The following is a 2299-nucleotide window of genomic DNA, read 5'->3' on the forward strand; positions in this document are numbered from 1 at the left end:
CCCACGAACCCCCCCTGAAACTCCCCCCAAACTCAGCCCCCAAACACACCCTGAAAGCCCCCTCCCAAAACCCCCCCATCAAAAACCCCAAACCAAAAACCCCAAATCCCCCCCAAAAACCCCAGACCAAAAACCCCAAATCCCCCCTAAAAACCCCAAACCCCGACCGCTTTCTGGGCATCCTCGAAGGTTTTCTCGATGGCTGCGATCTGGCTGTCCCTGTCCTTGTAGATCTCTTCCTCTGTGAACTGCTGCTTCACCGACACACCAATCCTGCCAATCACCCCAAAATCACCCCAGAATCACCCCAAACCACACCCAAAAATCACCCCCAAAATTAACCCAAACCACCCCCGTAATCAGCCACCCAATCACCCTCAAAACCACCCTAAAACCACCCCAAACCACACCCCAAAATCACCCAAAGCATCACCCCCAATCACCCTCAAAATCACCCCAAAATCACCCCAAACCACACCCCAAAATCACTCAAAGCATCACCCCCAAACACCCCAAAACCACCCCTTAAAACCACCCCCAAAATTACCCCAAAATCTCCTAAACCCCACCCACAAAACCACCCAAAACCACTCACCCCCAACCGCTCTCCGTGGCCATCCCCAGACCTCAAACCCCACAGAAACCCCCCAAAAACCCCAAAAAAGCCCTGGAGCACTCACTTGACCTCGGGCTTCTCGTTGGACACCCCGTAGCGGTTGAACTCGGTGGAGATGTACTCGGTCTTGCGCATCCAGGGCACCACCTTGGCGTGCTGCTGTGACCTGCCCGGCCCCACGTGGGTTGGGGACCCCCAGTCACCCCAAATCCCACCCAAAACCACCCCCAAAACACTCCCTAAATCCCCCTCAAAACCACCGCAAAATCACCCCCGAAACACTGCCGAAATCACCCTCAAAACTGCCCCCAAATCACCCCAGAATGCCCCCCCAAAACACTCCCAAAATCACCCTGAAATCACCCCAAAATACTCAGCAAATCATCCTCAATATCGCCCCAAAATCACCCCAGAATCCCTCCAAAAATCACCCCCAAAATGACCCCAAACCACACCCCAGAATCCCTCCAAAAATCACCCCCAAAATGACCCCAAAATCACTCCAAAGCACCCCTGGGGCTCTGTGGGGTTGGGGAAGCCCCGGGCGGGGTTTGGGGTGGTTTTGGGGGTGATTTTGGGGTTTTACCTCTTGGAGCTCGTTGGAGCCTGGATCTCTTCCTCCAGCAGCTTCTCATCCGCAGGGTCCAGCAGCACTGGGGGAATTAGGGAAAAAACACCCAGAATTGGGGTCGCCCCACGAGATTTGAGACTACCCCACAGGATTTGGGAGGGCTCGTGGGTGATCTGGAGAAAACCCCAAAAATTGCCCTCGCCAGGGAACCAACCCCGAGTTTGGAGAAGACTCAGGGAAGATTCGGGGGGAATTTGGGGCAATTCTGGGGAGGTTTGAGGTGGTTTTGGGGTGATCTTGGGTTGACTTGGGGGTGGTTTTGAGGGGTGATTTTGGAAAGGTTTGGGGATAATTCTCAGGGTGTTTTGGGGTGGTTTTGGGGTGATTTTGGAGAGGTTTGGGGATAATTCTCAGGGTGTTTTGGGGTGATTTTGGGGTCCCACCCCGCACACACCCCCAGGGTCGATCCGGTACGTGTCGGGGTTGATGAGGTCGATGGTGACGCCCAGGTCCGGCTCGGTCAGGAGGTCGTGCTTGTGCTGCTTCTCCAGGGACGTTGCCTTGTACTGCACGAACCTGGCGGGCCGGAACCACCCCAAAAGCACCCAAAATCAGCCCAAAAACGCCCCAGTGTCAGCGCCAAAGCCCCCCAAAATCAGCCCCAAAACCCACCCAAAATCAGCTCAAAAACCCACCCGAATCAGTGCCAAAATCCCTTAATATCGCCCAAAACCGCACCAAAATCAGCCCCAAACCACCCCAAAGTCACCCCAAATCCCTCCTGCAGCCCCTCCCGTGCTCAGAGCGGGGCTCGGGGGCTGTGGCCGAGACCCCTCAGGACCCCCCCCCGCAATTTCCGCCCCCAGACCTGCTCTGGTCGAAGGGGTACGTGATGAACTTCGGGTCGAAGGGGATGTCCGGGAGGCTGTTGCAGAACTTGACCCGGCAAACGACCCCGGACCTGAGGCAAAGGGGGGGGTCAGGGGTCCCCCAAACCGCGGGGGTCCCAAAAACCCCGAAATTACCCCAAAAACGGGGCGGGGACCCCTTAAAAGCCTCTCCCCCCCTACTCACCTCTCGGGGAGGGTCCGGTGCGAGCTGGGCCTGCGGGG

The 2299-nt window shown here is 56.8% G+C and overlaps 1 protein-coding gene across 1 annotated transcript in view; it reads right to left on the bottom strand.

Annotated features, from left to right (window-relative positions):
* Positions 1-2293, bottom strand: part of PAF1 (PAF1 homolog, Paf1/RNA polymerase II complex component) — a gene marked incomplete at its 5' end in the record, with an annotated part of 3179 nt that extends 886 nt beyond the window's left edge. The window contains 6 exons of the mRNA XM_017733551.1: positions 168-273; positions 681-782; positions 1203-1269; positions 1642-1763; positions 2056-2148; positions 2262-2293. Of these exons, the coding sequence (XP_017589040.1) occupies positions 168-273; positions 681-782; positions 1203-1269; positions 1642-1763; positions 2056-2148; positions 2262-2293 (522 nt within the window). The remainder of the gene's footprint in view (positions 1-167; positions 274-680; positions 783-1202; positions 1270-1641; positions 1764-2055; positions 2149-2261) is intronic.
* Positions 2294-2299: the final 6 nt, after the last annotated feature.

The sequence above is a fragment of the Corvus brachyrhynchos genome, unplaced genomic scaffold (genome assembly GCF_000691975.1).
Source record: "Corvus brachyrhynchos isolate BGI_N302 unplaced genomic scaffold, ASM69197v1 scaffold1135, whole genome shotgun sequence".
Classification (NCBI taxonomy): domain Eukaryota; kingdom Metazoa; phylum Chordata; class Aves; order Passeriformes; family Corvidae; genus Corvus; species Corvus brachyrhynchos.